This window comes from Dermacentor silvarum, chromosome 8 (assembly GCF_013339745.2).
Source record: "Dermacentor silvarum isolate Dsil-2018 chromosome 8, BIME_Dsil_1.4, whole genome shotgun sequence".
In the NCBI taxonomy this organism is placed as follows: Eukaryota; Metazoa; Arthropoda; class Arachnida; order Ixodida; family Ixodidae; genus Dermacentor; species Dermacentor silvarum.
This window is the reverse complement of record NC_051161.1, coordinates 165,752,274-165,769,035: the sequence shown is the minus strand read 5'-3', so window position 1 is coordinate 165,769,035 and position 16,762 is coordinate 165,752,274. Positions and strand designations below refer to the sequence as shown.

Sequence of the window (16,762 nt, the reverse complement as noted above, 5' to 3'; positions counted from 1 at the left end):
AAATAGCTTCGCAGAAGTTTCTAAGTCCTCGTCGGCGTATCGGGGTCTAGACTCTAAATCCAAACACGGTCGCCGGGCTGGTATTCCGCGTAGCGCTGTGGAAGATTGTAGTTTCTGCGTTCCGTCTTTTGCGGGTTCTTGATGGGCAGGCTGGCGAGTTGTGATTTTTCGGCGCGCTGCAGATATGCTGTGACATCGAGATTCTCTTCGTCTGTGATGTGTGGCAAGATGGAATCGAGAGTCGTCGTAGGTTTTCTTCTGTAAACCAGCTTGAACGGCGGGATCTATGCTGCTTCTTGCACTGCTGTGTTGTGAGCGAAGGTTACATAGAGAATGACGGTATCCGAAGTCTTGGATTCGACGTCGACGTACATACATCGCTTACATGTCGGCGAGCATCTTGTTCAGGTGTTCGGTTAGAGCATTCGTCTGCGGATGGTAGGCAGACCCGTTGTGACGACATGGTTTTCGCTCAAGGACGTTGTACGAAAGGGAAAGATCGGGCGTCACGCTGTTGACAGACAGTGAAAGTGGAGGCACTTCCTTAGTCGTAGGCTTATTGGACATTCGAAGCTTTGCACAAAAGCAAGTTGCCAACTTCTCTAAAAGGCGCTTATTGTAGTCCCATATAGAGCCTCCACAAAATTATAGCTCCGCACACTCCGTCCAGAAGAAAGGCGGCAAAGAATACAAGAGATACTTGCATTTGGCAAAATTTAAGTGTCTTGTTCTGTCGGACAGTCAATGTGGTCTCTATTGCAACTACTGCGCATTTTTCGCTACGGGCAACGCCGGGCCAAAACTTGTGACGAGGCCGCTCAAAGCATGCAGCCACCATGTTGCATGAAGCCATCAAATACTACAAGGAAGCAGTGGAGGCCGGAAAAAAACTTTCTTGTGTGTTCTGATGCACCAGAAAAGATGTCGCCGACCAAGCTTCCAACCAGCGTCTTCTACAAGTGACTGATAACAGAAACCGCCATAGAATCTATCATATTTCTAGGGCGTCAAGGCATACCACTTCCTGGACATAGAGAGGATGGCATGCTTCTGGACAACTCACAAGAGGCTTCGTCACTGACTATCGAGGGCAATTTTCGTGAACTTTTGCGCTTTCGGGTATCGAGTGGGGACAAGGAAATTGAGAAGCGTCATCTCGGGCCACATATATCAGCAAGATGACTCAGAATGAGCTGGTCAAGTGCTGTGGGGAAGAAGCCCTTGCTAGTGTCATTCAACAGGCATGTACAGTGTTAGGTTTCATGAAACCACTGACGTAGCCCATATGTCATAGTTGTGTCTTGTTGTGACAGGAAAGGCGCTGAAGGCTCTGAAGGCGTTAGGCTCTGAAGGCGTTAGGACTTGATCTCTAAAAGTGCGTTGGTAGAGGTACCGATGGCTGCAGCGTCATGGTCTCTCAGGTTTAGGGCTCTGTATCTGAAATGCAGGGCTCTAGCTGCACCCAACGCTGCGCACTGTTCTTGCTTCAACCATGCATTTAACTAGTCGTTGTCAAAGTAATCGAGGCTTTGGTCTATTTGGAATGCTGTTGGTGTTATGAAGGAGGCAATTTCCTACTTTGCTGTTTCACCTAAACGAGCTATTGTTTTGAAGACCATCCTTGGTGGCCAACTTAAAGGCCTCTGCAAAACAATATGCGTTGAGCGAAACGACAGGGTTATCCGGTTTTGGGCTTCACTTGGGAGCGTGGCGAAAGCTTTGGATAACGTTTTTATCTGGACAGAAATGCACAGCTCTGCGAAAGCTACGACACTCCGTACGGCTATCAGCGACGGCGAACTCCTGGTTGCAATTATTTGCTCGGCATATATGCTGACTCATACGCTTCCGCTTAGACGCTTGTTCCAAAAGGATTGCGTTGACATCCGAACTGCTAAGAACGCGTTGGTAGACACCATGGCTATTCTTGATAACCGAAGAGTGGACTCTGCCGAAAGATTTTCGCAGCTCTACAAAGACACCGTCGCTTTGGCGGATGATCTGGAAACGGAGATTCGGTCCCTACGTGTAACTAAAAGACAGACGTACAGGGGCAACGCGCCTATGCTTCATGTAGAGAGCTACTACCGAACGGCAGTAAAACTGGTACAAATCGGGAGCACTTTGTCCATTACTGGACAATGTGTTGACCGATGTAAAAACGCGATTCATAGTTGAGGCGGAAAGTTCCTACTAACTGTTTCTTTTTGTGCCATCTGAGATATGCGCTACGAAATTGCACGAGAAAAAAGCTCTCGCAAGTATTTCTCAGCGATATTCCGCGTCTGTGGGGACAAATGCCTCTACTACAGCGAAGATAGGTCCGGCTGAGCTAGGTTTATGGCGGCAGAAATGGCAGAGCGATGCCTAAGACAGGGCAGAAGTTCCCACTGCTGCTGTTGCGGCGCTGGGTGCGTGTGACAGGGAATTCTTTCCTTTAGTCCATGCATTCCTGCCGACACTGGCCACCCTACCTGTGAGAGTTGCCAGTACCGCAATGTCTTTCTCTGCTCTACGCCGTTTGATGGCTTGGGTGCGTTCTCAAATGAGCGAAGGGTGCTTGACCGGACTGGTATTGTTTTAGAATCATAGGGACATTGCCATTGACACGACAAAAGTAATTGAGTGGTTCGAAACCAAAGATAGCGGACAACGGAGGTTAGAGTTTGTTGTCTAAGTAGCTTGCTTAGGATGGGTCTTTGCCAAGGTAACTGCCAAAGACGCCAATTCTAATGCTTTTATAACAAAAAGCCGTGGACTTTGTTATCGCCAATGGACATCTTTGTTCTTGTATAAATATTGTATTTCCGTTATATGTGTTGCTTTTCGATTCCTCTGTTTTCGCTGGTTAAGATTGTCGTCTTTTCCGATGTAGTTGTACGTTTACTTTTAGTAGACGTTATTGTCGACGTTTTTATTTCTACATATCTGTATAATATTTGCATTTTCTTCTTCCAGAGTTTACTTGTTGTTCATGACTCATGAGTGTTCTACTTTCCTATAGGCAAAACTCGGCAGGGCACTTATTGTAAATGAAGAAATCGCCGCACTCTGCTGGGTAATGCTGCTTGTATAATTTTTCGAATTGCTCCTTGTGTTCATACTTGTAGCCAATATTATCCACGTTCCTATACAAAACTTTGGGTTGAGTTTTTAGCCCTACTACAAGGTTTTACTATGACCACCGGTGTGATTACATGATTGACTGTAAGATGGTGATGAAAAAGGCACTAAGCGATGCAACTGAGAACAAATCATGCATTTGGTTACAGACGTGTGCTTAGTTGCGCAACCCCCTCCCCCACCCCCCAACCGCATTAAAGAACCCCCCGCCAGTCCCCCCCCCCCCCCTAAGTAGGCACCTGGATCCGCCCCTCACGTAGAGTGGTGATTACAGTGCGCAGCTAACCGCTTCTGTGCGCATCTTGAATTTCTCGAATCACCGTACGTCTTTCAAGTGATCTATTGTGGTTATTTTCGCTGTCGTATTTAAACGGACGGAAACCTTCAGCGCATCGTCTCTCATATGAGCTGCTCAGTATAAAATGTTTGGCGTAACGGATCCATAACTAGAGAATAATATTTCCCGCGTTTGACGGTCTTTTCACATATCATACAAACACAGTTCATCAGAACCGTAACAATATAGTTACAGCTTTTCTTATACTTACCACATTTATATTCTAGGTTCCTATAAACGACAGGTGCCACGCCCACGAACTAGACTCGGCGTTGAAAAGGGTGAGTGAATATTTATTTTTGCCATCAATGTCATAGTGCGGTCGAGTGAAAGGGACAGTGAGAAAGAAGGAACGACACAGGCACCGCACAAGCCGCCCGCGTGGCACTTTCTCTCCGTTAGCGCGTGGTTAATTTCACAAGCTGGACCGATAAAAAACAATGGAAGTATGTTAAAAAACAAATAACAAAGAAGTTAAATAACAACAGCAGAACGGCAAGTAATGCTTGACAGTAATTGAGTTTAACGCATTGCTGCAGATCCAAATGACAATAGTTACACCCCCGCCGTTTATACTGAATATTGTATAACATTCGATGTTGTCTGCCATAAAAAAGTTACCTTTACATTTTGCAATCTTCTTCTTGGAAATTGTGGGAACCAACCAGTCGAATAGAGTCTAGAATGTCCCAAACTGATATCCCAGTTTTCCGCATTTAGTCAGTCTTCTCAGTCACCTTCCGTTAACATTACACAGGTGCATCAGAAGAATAAATCTTAGTGCTTCTTTTATTTCACTTTTATATCGATGATGCTGTTGAATTCACTGCAACATCCTTGTCGAGATCTCTATATACACCGGTGAGTGCATACTGTACTTCAAGATTTCAAGCATCATGATTTCGTCATTTTGCGAGTTGAATAACTTCAGACAAATAAAAGTCACTAAAAGCAACTAACGTTGACCCTTAGCAACAAGAAAAGGCCCTTCTGCCTAAATGATGACAACCTTGCCAAGGTAAATAAATTTAGGTGCTCTGAGTCATGTTTACTGCGGGTTATAAGTGGCACGGACACATAAATACTGTGTGCTTCGGACTAGTCAGCACACTCGGGTATCCTAACCCTTTGTGAGGCGCTAGTTCTTATTACATTTTTTTCGCTTCCAGCCTGCAAAACGACACTCAGGATGACTTAAGAAATTGTTTGACACAATTTTTATTAAATTCTGCCCAACAGTTCTCGTAAAAAAAGTGGTACATATATGTACCACTGTCTTAATTACAGGGCATGGAAAGGTAGTTACAGGGCATGGTACATGGTAATTACAGGGCATGGTACCGCTGTCCTTTGGTGGTATCAATAAAAAAGGACTAACTGACATACTATTTACAAATCAATTGTGATCTTCACTTGTGAAATGGACCGAAGCATTCAACGCGAAAAAAGACACGAAAAAAAAAAAACTCGCGCACGTTTTTATTTCTTGCTTTTCAGGGCTGCCATCACGTCATAGAGGACACTGCATGATTGCAAGTAAAGCTTCTAGACATGGGATATCATACCAGTCCTCGATATTATAGTGCGCTTGTGGAATGCACGCAGTACACATGCACGCAGTACGAAATGTGCTGTAACCCGCGATCGCAAGTGGCCCCTTCCGACACTAGACAGGCTTCACCGCATAGCAGCGCTGTACGACGGAGAAGCTAACTGAGTGCGCTGCAGTGTCATGTTATCACAAGTTCTTCGTCGCGATAACAATAACCTACCAAACCGGGCCCGTGCGATCGCGAGGGTGTGTAAGCTATCGGGAGTCTCCCGGAGAATTGGGGAAAGCTGGAAAGCATGTAAACTCAACCTGGGCGACATGATCTGTGCGATAGCCGCCCGGTGAAGCCTAAGAAATCAAGTCTGAGAAAGGTTCGTTGAAAACACTGACTAAATGTGGGAACAAAAATGTATGTTTATGACTGCAAACGAATCACGGGGGTTCACTTTGTAAGCCGGTACAATAAAACAGTTACCAGGCATGTTTATGCAGCGTTCTCGAGAGTTTCCTTGAGGCCATAACAGCGGGTAGTGAATATTCAACAAGACACTTCGAAAAAGAGACTCGGTATGCGAGCCACATGGCGTAGTGAAGAAAAAAAACACAAAACAAGCTTATAAAATACTTCGGTAGATGGCCCAACTAGTAATAGCGGCGCCAATTCAAACCGTTTATTTGTAATAGGCGTTTGAATAAAGGTAAAAAAGTGGTACATATTTGTACCACTGTCCCACAAAGGGCTAAATAACCGCTGGAACACTCATCAAAAGATTGCAAAGTGACTGTCTAAGAATCCTTAGTTAGGCCTGTGCTAGAATCTGTCGGGATAGCCTGGTTTCCCAGCTCTGAATACGAGAAAGCCACGTTGTAACCTTGGGCAGAGGAATATGGGTTCACCTATACTATAATGACAAACAGTTTTTTGCCTTGATCCCGGTTTCACAATTTCTCGCTCGAGCCACTGCTGCATAGGCACACATGCGGTTGCATTTGCACGTTGCATACGATTGTGAATGAAGGCATCGGCGCGCAAGCGCCTACTTACTGTTCCAACTCGCCGTACACATCTACGTAGCATTATTCTGCTTAAGTTAGCTTTGAATTGTTTTAGATATTACTTCTTTTTCCCTTTCTAAGTTGAAATCTGTAACAACGCTGACATTTAATAGAGCAAACGTTTATCTGATCAATGCGTGAAGGATGCATCAAACTGTGGTTTTAGCTAATATAATTGATTCATTACAGTGTATTAATGTATGCATGCAATCATACATTGTCTTCGCTTAGCGGTAGCGTACAGAATTTGTTATCAGTAGGAGGTTAGTTTCACCACTCTGCACTGTTTCGCGAAATGTAGGGGCGACAAGGATTCACCTGGCTGAATTTGTGAAGTTGCTCGGCAGTAATAATGCTCAGCGGCATCGAAAATATGTAACCATTACGTAAATAACTTCTTGTCTAAAGCAGCAAATTACATTGTGGCATGTTTGGCACTGAAGTATGTTCCACATTCCTTCAAACTGACAAAATTTTCACTGAGTCATTTTTATGAGTGCCTTCATTTTTTAAAATGAGCTGCTGAAAACAAGCTTTACTTATATGACGCCTAGTAAATTTTTCTAGCTCCTGCCAAAGTGAAGGTCTTTTGTTGTGTGAAACGTATTCCCCGATATCGAAATGAACAAATGGACATGTTAATATAACGATTCTGTTCTAATTAATTTCCCATTCCTACCTTCATCATTGGACGCAACGACACTCTCTGCGTTATAACCTCGTACTTACTGTGAAGGCCGCTGGTCATGAGTGGAGGTTGATAATAAGATAAGAATGAAATCGAAGGAAATAAATGGTATACTGGCTCATGTTTTCTTTTATGTCTATTTGTGTCTGCTTATAACATCATTAGCAGCTCAATGTGAGCTGCTTGAGTAGTGTTGAATGTGGAAGAACTTAGTGAACATTGGAACATATATATCGATATTCCACGCAGTTGGCTGATTCAGGGTTTGAGGCAAGTATAAAAGTTGGTAGGCTCTGTATTAAGATTGTTCTTGTACATTTCAATAAGCGGCGTATTTTTCTATTTCACGCAGACTTCGTGCAATGTACTTCTCGTTGGCCGAGGTTTCAAGAAGAACGACTACGCGCAGTGGGCTCGGGACCTGGCTGGGAAAAATCGAGCGCCGCTTTCCCTAGAGAAGTGAGAAATTGCCTGTATAGATTTCCTGAAGATGACACGCCTACATTTATTATCCTTTTTGCGGTGACCACTCTTTTAAGAACAGTTAAACAGCAGTTTGACAACACTTAAAACTTTCGCTTGGCGCAAGGCGCCGCCTGCATCTACGAGAACATTCCCGATTGTAGTCACAAATACTATTTGTTGTCTATGTTGTTGTCGATCGTTGTATAATCAGATCGTATGCGCCATGCGGATTGTGTTGTATATTCTCGAACGCACGAGAACACCAGCCATTGCACTGGAATCTTCGAGTCTTGTTAAGAACAGAACGCGCTTAACGCGCAGATCAGATTTCGAGGATCGCCGCATGTGCTGGTCAGTATCGTTCTGATCGAGTGTAAATTGTTTTTATTAAGTTTAACTTGAAGCAGCGCGGAGCAGACGAGAACAGCAACCGAAAACAAACACAACAGGATGAAAGTTGAGCAGTAAGCGCTCGTCCTGTTTGGTATGCTTTTAGATCCTGTCCACGTCTTCTTCGCGCTGCTTCATGTTATTATACTCAACATGGACAAACTGGCCAAAATCAAGTTGATTTATTGCGATGGCAATTGTATGCATACTCCAGGTGCATTTCCGCCGTCGTCATCAGTGTCGCCATAAAGTCTGCTATAAAAATATAAAGTCCAAGTGCGGTAACATCGCAGACGCGTGTCGTCTGCCGTGGGTGCGAGTGAAAGCGTGCGAAGGGCAGCAGAGAAGGCTCAATCTGGCACGCGAGTGGGGACGAGCGCCGCCTTCCATCGTACGCAAGGCAGCCGGGGCAACGAAGGAGGGAAGGGTTGAGCACGGCGGCGCAGTCCCTACCCGATCTGCCGTCTAGGGGCCCCGCGGGCTGATGACTTCGCGTGCACTGTGCTCTCGCTGCTTCGTCCGCGTTGAAGCACGAAGCTGCTGCTGATGATTCACTCGCTGCTGCTGCCACTCGTCCTCACGCCAGCGTTTTCAGAACGAATGTCCGAGGTCACCCATTGAGGCGTGTTCATGTGAACCTCTGCGCGAGTGACGCCGTGCATGTTAATTTAGTTAGTAAGCGAATGATTGCATGTTTATGCGGCCAATAGGACTAATATGCTCACTTGGTATAGCTGTCTAATATTATGCTGTCGCAATCGGTCATTCGACTTTCGGGCAGAACTGCGACACTTTTTTCGTGTGTGGTTACTCAATAAAGAAAATAAGTTTTGTTACTCTCCATGGGCCATGGTCTGATCCTTCACTGTCACGAAAGGTGACAATATAATATTTGATGCCTCAAAGTAATTTTTTGCTTACTAACAGATCTGAAAAGCGTGTCTCTACATCGTAAGATTCAGACAGAAAATATACCTATTGTGATAACACGTATCGTTAAGCGATTCCTAATTTCGATTCATAAGATCTTTAAACCACCGCGGTTCATAGGATCTTTAAAACCACCGCAAAATGCAATAAATTCGGTAGAGACACTTAAGGCTGCTTAATTGTGACAATGCGACAGCATTATACCGTTTCTAGACGCCGGAACTTCATGAACGCGTTCACTTTATACACTCATGACGTGGTGCCACCTTCTCCTTATTGGCTGCGCCGTCACGTGCTCAGTGACGCACGCACTAGGCCACACCTTTAGTCAGCCAGACTTATGCACTAGGCATACTTTTATTCAGCCAGAACCGTGGAACCGCCGTGGCGCCGGGGAAGAATGCTCGTCTCGAAACCCGGTGGCCCGGGTTTGATTCCCACTGAAACCGAAATGCACCAAACGTGATTTTCTTAGTTATTTATTTACTTTGTTTACAAGAACCTCCCTGATAAATTTGACGCCAATCCCAGCATTCTTGGCGTGTTGTACTCTTTGCACTGACGGCCATTTTAGGTACCATTGCACGCTGGCGATGCTGACGATGCCGGATTTTCGCGTAATTGGGCATATAATGATTCCACATTAAAATTAATGAGAGGCCCTGGCGTGACTTTTGTGAAGCTCAGTGACGCCGGAAGTTCTCGTCCCCGTCCAAAAAGCGAGACTTAACCACATACAGAGAAATTCTACAACACTATAGAATGGGCAGGAGAACCCTTCCTCCCCCTCATAGATCTCTCACAAAGAAGGAAGAAGTAAGCGGGCGAAAACTGCAGACGGGTACCTTCCCAAACCCGTACATCCTACACAAATGGCATCCTGAGGTGCACTCTTCGAAATGCAAAAACTGTGAAGGCATAGCGACCCTAAATCACATGCTCTCGGTTTGCCCAGCGCTAAATGGTCTGCATGGGGACAAAGAGCCATGGGAATCCTCCCTTCATAGCCAGGAAGAACAAGCCCAAAAACAAGCCATCCGTCAAGCCCAGGCAGCCGCCGGAAGCCAACTGATTCCGGCCGACGTCTAGGGGGGAGGTAGACGGTGAAAGGGGGAGCTGCGTCTCACCCCGATCACCCATACTCTCTGACGGGTGCAAATAAAGGGCTCTCTCTCTCTCTCTCTCTCTCGTTATTCCACGATCTTGTCGGGGCAGATTCTCCTGTCTTGCTTACTTTTCTCGCCGTCGGCACGCAACCACACCGGGCTGCGCAGACGTGCAACCACCGCAGTAATCCGACCCACGGGTGCAATCGCGATGTAAACCATCGCGATATCGCTGCCTAAGTCATTTCGTCCGATTATTGTGCTCTAGCGTTGAAAGTAGTTCACAGTGAACTGCGCAAGTTAGACTGTGAGGCCAGTCCCGCTACTTTTGCTGGCTTTTGGGAAAATAAATCTGCGCATTCTCACTATACTGCAAGATTACATAGTTAATGAACGGCATCACACTTTACGTATATCACGACACATCAACCTATGGCTAACTCTTCTGCGGTTTACGAAAACAAACATGCATGTCAGTCATGGCTTGAGGCATTGTGTTCCTTCATTGAACAAGTCTTGGGTGGTCGCGTGCCCCGGATGCCTGACAAGCAACAACGCGCCGACGAGGAGGCCACGAGAAGAGAACACGGTTAGATACCTGAGTTCGTCTTGACATGTATTCTCGTCACGGTAAGCGAAGCGTAACGGAAACAAAGTTCTGTGGTAGCCTATGCGCGGTGCCGGACAGTACGCGTTTACCTGCAGGCTCGTTATGGGCGACCATCAGCCGTTTGGAGTGCGCGCAAGCGTAGGTTCTTTTCTTGAACCTTGTTCACTCTTGCACGTTATCTGTCAGTCTTCATTTCCCTGCGCCCCTCGGGCGCACAGATAAGATGTCTGCGGTAATAAGGATCCGTCCCTTTATTACTCACAGCAGCCGCTTCTTTCCCATCCTTATGCATGGCTATTTTGCTTGCCACTAATACATCGTCCGGTGTAGAAAGCAAGAACACTGCACAAATGTCGCCGACCTGCAAGGCGTTTATTCTACAGATTATGAAACAGACTGGTTTCAGCCTGTGATGACATGTTAGCATGAATTCATCGAAGACAGCAATCATACTCCGAGATCGTGCCTCGTGCGCTGCGAAGTACGTGATGTACAGCGTTGTATGAGCGCTTGTTTCATAATTTGCATTTCATCGAATACCACCTGATCACAACAACTGCCCGGAGAGCACGGTCTAGCTAACGTGGCCGAAGAAAACGCAAACCTGCACACACGATGCCTTTACCATGGTACGAGACCTTAGAAGCTGCAAACACTTAAGCACACACCACCATAACAAAACCGCCATTGTGCCCCGACAACGTGGCCGCTACAGCAAAAAATTGGGGCACTTTTGCACTATGGCGCGCAAACTGCGAAGCTGGCGGCCCCACCCTATAGCGTCGTCGGGGAACGCTTCTGGTATGATCCGCACGGCAGTCTCTCGCTTTTCGCAGTCGCGCACGGAGCTAAGCGTAGACAAGTTCGTGTCGAAACACAGTCTCGGCAATTGTGTCCAAACTCACTGCTCAGAAACTCGCGGGCAAACCGTCTGTCGGCACCTCCCGTGGCTCTCCGCAGTTTCCGCTGGAAATTATCCAGGACTCAGGAGTGACAATCTTCTTCGGTCGCCCCATTCCCCTCCGCAGCGATGTCGACGCGGGGCTATATATAACACGCGGGACCCTGACGTCACGGCTTAGCTGCACCTCTGCACAGCTGCGGCGACCAATTCGCATGGCGTGGTGAGGTCATGGCTAGGCAGAGCTAAGACGAAGCGATGCGGCGCGCGCGTTGACGTCATAGCTCGGCTCCCACACTTGTTGCGAGGCTCGGCGCAGCTGGCCGAGGCGTTGCTAGGCGACGCAAGTGACGTCATCGCCAGGTGGAGGGTTTTCTCCGCACAGCTATCGGCGCATCTACCGGCTTGAACAGCTTCGCTGTTAAGTTTGGTACCAGTTTGGTTTCACTGAGCTTAGTAAGCTTCGTTTTTGGTTTCTTGCTATGTTTGAAAGACGCACGTGATAGAGGGCGGGAAGGAGGACGTCTACTATAGAGTGGTGGTGCCGACGCTGAAGACAGAAGCCTGCTGTGTCAGTCCACTTCGTCTGTCTTTTCTTTTGGCGTCGTCAGCGGGCAGCGAAAACACGCAGTTGTTGTGTTTGTTATATCAGATTTTCTTGTTGTATCAGATGTTGTATTTTGTTGTTGTTATATCAGATGGATGTTGTGATCAAAACAATTGATATTTATGGCGCGGTCTGTACGTGCCTTGAATACATAAACAAATTTTTTCGGTTAATTTGAAAAGCTATGTTGTATTGGACCGCTTCGGAATGTTCGGCGAGTGCAAGGCGTACACAACAGAAGACCCTGACGACGTTTCATTGCTACATTAAAAAACACCGACAACTGGTTCACATTCATTATACATCAAATGAGTACCATTGCGCTCAATTGCTTTTTCGTTCTTGAACATAGACTTCCTACGCTCGCAAAGCCAGTCTCTATAGCTGCTCACTATGTAGCGTTCCAAATCCTACGTTCAGATCCTGAAGCCGATGTCGGCACTGCAGGGTTGCATTGTTTTCAAAGCCCTGCTCGTGTCATTGTTTTTTATCTATCGCACGTCGCATTTTCAGGCTTCCAACGCCAGCCATTAATGGTTTTGGTAGTTCATAGCGCATCGTTGGGAAACTGGTGCCTCTCATTGCAAGTGCATTTCTACTGCCGTGCATAATGTTCGAGTGTTTGCAACGCCAGGCTGTACTTGTCCACCAAGCACACGCAAGTGGCACGCTTATTTGTCTCGCAGCGTGCCAGTCGAGCATGATAACATAAACCGTAAATACAGAGGAACCGTTGCACTGCAATGACCATGAGTGAGCTCTTGAAACATTCAGTGGAAGCTTGTATTCGTTTTATTTTCTAATATTAGGTATTCCACGTCGAAGAGAACTTGTGGGAGTAAACTTTTTCTATTCATGCTGAAGTAACACAACTAAACAATTCAACTAATCGTAAGATTGTGCCTAGAAATGGCCTTGCTATAGCGACGTGAGAAGTCTCATGGACAGCCTTCATTAAATAACCCTCGATTTACCTCTTCTAAAAGAACTCTACAAAAAAGCATTTACTACAGCGTTGTTCTTTTCACAATAAAAACCAGCTAACACGTTTATTATTTCAGGTACCCTGCCCTCAAGTACATCATCTCGTTGGACAATGCAGCTGATGACAGGTGAGAAGCTGATTGCTTGAATGTATTTACGTTCATGTAGCCCAACATGGAAACATATGCACTGTAAGTAAATTTCTTTTACCATTTTTATACACAGCAATTTCGGCCATTGCCCCTGTGACCATCTGTTGAGCTTCATCGCAATACACCAGCTTACCTCAATCGGCAGCAGCCCGTTCACTTGGGCTGGTTGGTATGTCTTGCCAAACAGATGATCTTTATGGCCGCGGAACACAGGATGAAGAGGAACAGGACAGTGCTTTGCCCTGTGCCTCTCTGTTCTGAGTCACGTTGTTACAAATATCAATGGGCGGCATATTCAAAGGTGATAGTTCCAAAGGCTGCCCAAATTTCAAGAACTTTCAATTTGCAATGTCGAGATGGTACGCCATTCTAACAACATGCTTATGTGCGACACTTATTCCTAACTTTTCTGGTGCGTTATAGAAGTATATTAATCCTGACCAAAATTCCGATGTAGCGCACAAATTACGTTAAGCGTAAGTGCTGCAAATACGCAATTTAATAGAAGCGCGCATACTCTCGTCACCGCTAAGTTAATATATATATATATATATATTGTGAGCATTATATTACCCCTTCATCTTCTTCATCTGTATATACTCATCATCATGGCCAGCGCCATTCGCTTCAGCGCGCGGCCTGCATAATAGACCGTCGAGGTTGAACAGCTGTCTCGCAAGTGGTGGAGAGTGCTCTCGATCCCTTGGTCCTCTACGACTTCGAGTTTCCCTGGAGCTTCGTTCCGGTCGCCGCTTGCCCCGCCTTTCCGGCACCATGCCCCAAGAAGATCCACCAGGAGCCCCCAGCGTCACCGTCTCTGCCCCACCGGCCGTTCCTTCATGGACCGCCAGCACGCGGCAGCGCGATCCCACCATGTTCACTGGCCTTCCTAGTGAGGACGTTGACGACTGGCTGGACAATTATGACCGAGTGAGTGAGTCTAACCGGTGGGATGATTCTCACAAGCTTCGGAGCGTCGCATTCTACCTCACTGACGTTGCCAGGACTTGGTTTCTTAACCATGAGCGCTCCTTCCCTGACTGGGCGGCTTTCAGACACCAGCTTCGGCAAATTTTCGGCGCCCCCAACGTCCGCTCTGAGGTAGCCAAGAAAAAGCTTGATGCACGCATGCAACTTCCCGGAGAAACATACACCTCTTATATCGAGGACGTCCTCGCCCTTTGTCGCAGGGTTGACGCAGCCATGACTGAATCAGATCGTTTTCGTCATATCCTGAAGGGCATTGCCCACGTCGCGTTCAACGCACTGGCCATCAAGAATCCAAATACCGTTAACGATGTTATCGCGACTTGCCAGCATCTGGACGCCCTGCAGGCCATCCGTTTACAACCTGTCGCCTGTGACACGCCTCCTTCCTCCGATACGGACCTGCGTGTCCTGATTCGGACTCTCATACGCGAGGAGCTCCAAGTGTACGGCTTTCGCAGTCCTCCCGTTCTTCAGCCGCAACCTTCGGGTCCTGGCTTGCGCGACATCATCAAAGAGGAGCTGTCCTCCATGACCTGCACTGTGGGCTGTGTCCCTCCTTCGCCGGCGCCCTCGTATGCTCAGGTTGCGGCTATGCAACCAGCGTTCGTTCAGACAACGCCTCCTGCTCCTGCTACTCCCAACCATTTGGCGACTCTGGCACCGCGTGCACCTGCCACAGCATATTACTCTACCCGGCCTTCGCCCCGCCCCATTAGTTATTACTGCGGTATTCGCGGGCACATATCGCGCTTTTGTCGCAGACGACAACAGGACGAACGCCGTGGTTACGATGTTTACGAGCGAGACCCATTGCCTCTTCCAAGTGCCTACCAGCACCGGCTTTCCCAACGCTCACTTACTCCGCCTCCAAATCCCGAAGAGCCTCGATCGCAACTACCGTCAAGGGCGCCGCCGCTCGCCTTCCGCTCTCCGACGCTCTACATCACCTCTGCTACCGGCCTCCCGCACTCCTGACTACCGATCGGAAAACTAGATGGTGCAGAGGGCCATGCAGAAGCTGCATGGCCCGCACAGACTACAATTCCTCCAGTGTGCCCGGCCAATACTTTATTAGTGTGTGTAGAAGGTGTACCCGTTCCTGCATTGATTGATACGGGCGCAGCTATTTCTGTTATTCACGCTGACTTGTGCTCTCGTCTACGCAAGGTTACTACACCTTACAATGGAGCTATTCTACATGGCGCAAATAATGTTGTGATTCGGCCATCGGCGCAATGCACAGTTCGAGTTTCGATTGACGGGATTCGCCACCATATTCAGTTCGCAGTGTTGACTTCCTGTGCTCACATGCTTATACTAGGGTGGGACTTTCTCTCTCCCGCGTCCGCTTTTATTTCGTGCCGTCAACGCCTCGTTAACTTGACCGAGACCGACAATTCCGACGACGTGCCCGATCCGCGCCTTCGCTTACGAACTGCTGACGATTGTATGGTGCCTGCTGGCCGCGAACAACTTCTTGTAGTTAATTCTGACATCGCCGATGGTGACGTTTTAGTTGTACCATCAGCTCGTTGCCTATCCAAAGGGATTGCTCTGGCACCTAGCCTTGTTCGCTTCACCAACGGTACGGCCACTTTGGCTGTACTCAACACAACCACTGAGCCAGTACTTCTTCCTAAAGGCGCTGTTCTCATTTGCGTCTTGGACTCTCAGCCTGTCTGTGTGTTTACCTCGACTACTGCTGTTTCACGGGCACCTACCGCTATAGAGCCAGCCCCTGCTTCTGTTCTCGCTAGTGCAATCAGCACTGATCTAACGCCACAGCAGACGGAAGAGTTACTGGCGTTTTTATCCAACCATAAAGACTCGTTCGACTTGCACTCTCCTCTTCTGGGACAGACTTCTGCAACGGCTCATCGCATACACACAGATGGAACTTCCATCGTGCGCCGGCGGCCATATCGTGTTTCTTCCTCCGAACGCCAGATCATCGATACCCAGGTTGCCGACATGCTGAAACGAAGCATCATCCGCCCTTCCTCAAGCCCTTGGTCGTCACCTGTCGTTTTGGTGCGTAAGAAAGACGGCGCAGTGTGATTTTGCGTAGACTACCGTGCCTTGAACAAAATAACCCGCAAAGATGTATATCCACTTCCCCGAATCGATGATGCGTTAGATTCATTACAAGGCGCAGAGTATTTCACCATCCTTGATCTACGCTAGAGCACTGCACGGGCCGATTTTTGCGGCCCGGGCTCGGCCCAGGGCCCGTTTTTACATTGGGCGGCCCGCGCGAGCCCGATCAAAACTTTTATGGCAAGACCCGGGCCCGGCCCGGGCCCGGAAATAATCTACGTTACCCGCCCGGCCCGGCCCGCCACCCCTTTACCTTAAGCCCGAGCCCGGCCCGAGCCCGACTCGAAACCGGCCCGAACCCGGCCCGAGACCGAAAAATACATGTTTTTCAGACTTGAGAAGCCCGAGAATAACTCGCAGAAAGCCCGAGTCCGGCCCGGGCCCGCGTCAAAAAACCCGAGCCCGGCCCGGGCCCGCGTCAAAAAGCACACGCCGTGCCCGAGCCCGGCCCGAGCCCGTGAAAGAACTCCTCTACCCGGCCGGCCCGGCCCACGGGCCGGGACGGGCCCGGGCTTTCGGGTAAGCCCGAGCCCGTGCAGGGCTCTAATCTACGCTCCGGATACTGGCAGATCCCCATGCACGAAGAAGACAAGGAAAAAACTGCCTTGGCCACTCCCGATGGACTTTACGAATTTAACGTAATGCCTTTCGGCCTGTGTAATGCTCCCGCCACATTTGAGCGGATGATTGACACCGTACTACGGGGCCTAAAGTGGAAGACTTGCTTATGCTACCTTGACGACATCGTCATATTTTCGTCGACCTTCCATCAGC

General features: G+C 47.9%; 1 protein-coding gene across 1 annotated transcript in view; it reads left to right on the top strand.

Moving 5' to 3' along the window:
* The window catches only part of LOC119461822 (medium-chain acyl-CoA ligase ACSF2, mitochondrial), a 239,353-nt gene that overhangs the window by 59,747 nt on the left and 162,844 nt on the right, over positions 1-16,762 (top strand). Inside the window, exons 3-5 of the mRNA XM_037723194.2 lie at positions 3,688-3,741; positions 7,109-7,215; positions 12,827-12,877. Of these exons, the coding sequence (XP_037579122.1) occupies positions 3,688-3,741; positions 7,109-7,215; positions 12,827-12,877 (212 nt within the window). The remainder of the gene's footprint in view (positions 1-3,687; positions 3,742-7,108; positions 7,216-12,826; positions 12,878-16,762) is intronic.